General features: G+C 37.3%; 1 protein-coding gene across 2 annotated transcripts in view; it reads left to right on the top strand.

The window, feature by feature from the left end:
- Positions 1-2,428, top strand: part of LOC102211357 (excitatory amino acid transporter 2-like) — a 23,822-nt gene that overhangs the window by 15,842 nt on the left and 5,552 nt on the right. For both annotated transcript variants that reach the window (XM_005749617.1, XM_013915048.1), the window contains exons 7-9: positions 136-369; positions 1,088-1,282; positions 1,720-1,854. In XM_005749617.1, coding sequence (XP_005749674.1) covers positions 136-369; positions 1,088-1,282; positions 1,720-1,854 — 564 coding nt within the window. The remainder of the gene's footprint in view (positions 1-135; positions 370-1,087; positions 1,283-1,719; positions 1,855-2,428) is intronic.

A 2,428-nucleotide genomic window follows, 5' to 3' on the forward strand; every position in this document is an offset into this window, starting at 1 on the left:
ATATATAGATATATAGATATATATAGATATATATACAGCATGAAGCAACTTGTTGTAGGATCTGAGCTGAATGCTATATACTATATTTTCCTGTGCCTGACATATTTGTAACCAAAATACACACTCTGTCTTCAGGTATTCCCCTGTTGGTATTGCTTGCCTCATCTGTGGAAAAATCATCTCTATTGCTGACTTGGAGGTGGTTGCAAGACAACTGGGAATGTACATGGTTACTGTGATAGTGGGCCTTATCATCCATGGAGGAATTTTTCTTCCACTGATATATTTTATAATAGTAAAAGAAGACCCCTACAAGTTCTTCATGGGAATATTCCAGGCTTGGGTCACGGCACTGGGAACAGCGTCCAGGTATGGGGAATTTTGCATCTGTTTGTGTTGAACATTGTAGAATTCAGACTCTCTGACCCTCAGAGGACCACAGTATCCCTGTCTAGAAATCAGGCTTTGTTTTTCAATGTGATATATGCTTTTATAAATACTTTTATAAATACTCCATCACAGATGCCAAATAATCAGGGCAACCGTTTTTTTGGAGTGATAACTATGGAATTAGCTTGCTAGCAACACTTTCTCACTTTGCCTCCACATGGAATATCTCCATGTTTTATTAATGGCACCAGATACACGCTTCCCTCTACAGAGGTGAGCTCAGCTTTTTCCCAGTTCCTTCCAGCTCACCATTCCACAACCTTAGAATAAAGAAGCCAAGCAAGTTTGGAGTCACAGCTGTGGTTATTTCTATGATATTCTGTCTTAAATTCAAACAAGTTAAAGTTTTTGATTGTTTTCAAAAGTAAAACGCCTGAAAGACCTTATATGAATCAAATTACCATAGTTTGGAGTAAATTATTTTCATTTTGAATGGAAGAATGGTGCAATAAAATTTAAAAATCAATGGAATATAAAGAGTGATTCAGGCAAATTAATTCTCAACAGACAGTCTATAATTTGTTGCAGAGTTCTTTATTCCTACACATTTTTAGTGCCAAATTGGGTGCACAATTTCCAAGCTGAATCTCATTCTCATGTCATATTAACAAGCTTCGTCTTGTTTTATTTGCCACAGTGCTGGTACCTTGCCTGTTACGTTCAGATGCTTAGAGGAAAACCTGGGCATTGACAAGAGAGTGACACGCTTTGTCCTCCCGGTGGGAGCTACAATCAATATGGATGGCACAGCACTTTATGAGGCTGTTGCTGCCATCTTCATCGCTCAGATGAATGGCATCAGCCTCGACTGGGGCCAGATTGTTACCGTAAGGTAAGCCTACAGTCCTCCTATCCATAGGACACAAGGAGTCCCTCTGTTCTTTGATTAGTATAAAAGCATTGTCAGTCATGCTGTAGCCTACACAGTCACCATTTCTCAACCCAAACTGGGGAGACAGGGGAGAACGTCCACACTCTTGTAAAAGCTTGTCCTATGGACATGGTGTCCAAATTACTAAAACACATTATTTCTTTTATTGCATTATCCCCCTTCACTTTACAGGAAAAGTCATTGTGTAGAATAAGGTTGTGGTTTAAATTTACTTAGACAGTGTACACTCTTACAGTTCCCAGTTTCAATACTTAGTTATCAAAATACTTTTGTCATCATAAAACCTTTTGTAGAGATAGTATAGGGTGTTAGCTGTGTACAGATAGTAAGGATGTGTGTGTATTAAAACCTTACACTTGAAAATTTCTCCTATTTAGCATGACAGCTACCTTGGCCAGTGTTGGAGCAGCTAGTATCCCGAGTGCTGGACTTGTGACCATGCTTCTGATCCTAACAGCAGTAGGGCTGCCCACTCAGGACATCAGCCTCCTGGTTGCTGTCGACTGGCTTCTGTGAGCGCCACATCAACACTGCTATCATGTCATGACAAAAGCATGCAGACATATTCTAACACCATTTAATGTTCTTACTTTTAAAATTTTATGTAAGCAGTTTTAGATGTTACAATAATAAGGACAAATCCTTCCCGCTATATATTATCACGTGTAGTGAAATAAGTAATCTTTTTTTTTTTTGTAAATTTCCTGAGCATATATGCTAAAGTAATCATTTTATTTGTATGTACACATTTTTGCTAATATTAAAAGAGTAGAGTGCCTGTTTTACTGGCCTCTAACATGTGTAATCACTGTTATAACTGTGGTTGTTATGGTTTTAAGTTTTTTAATGAAAATCATTTAATTGAGTCACACAGTGAAATATTTGTGTTGTTTCAGAAAACACATAACCACAGTAAACCACAGTAAATGTCTAAAGTTCTAGCACCTACACATTTGCTCCATGAAAAAGTATTTTCCCCTTTCCTTAGATCTTGTTTGTTTGTTTGTTTGTTTGTTTGTTTGTTTGTTTGTTTGTTTGTTTGTTTGTTTGTTTGTTTGTTTGTTTGTTTGTTTGTTTGTTTGTTTG

This window comes from Pundamilia nyererei, unplaced genomic scaffold, assembly GCF_000239375.1.
Source record: "Pundamilia nyererei isolate P.nyererei 1_Seehausen unplaced genomic scaffold, PunNye1.0 scaffold00251, whole genome shotgun sequence".
NCBI classification, from domain to species: domain Eukaryota; kingdom Metazoa; phylum Chordata; class Actinopteri; order Cichliformes; family Cichlidae; genus Pundamilia; species Pundamilia nyererei.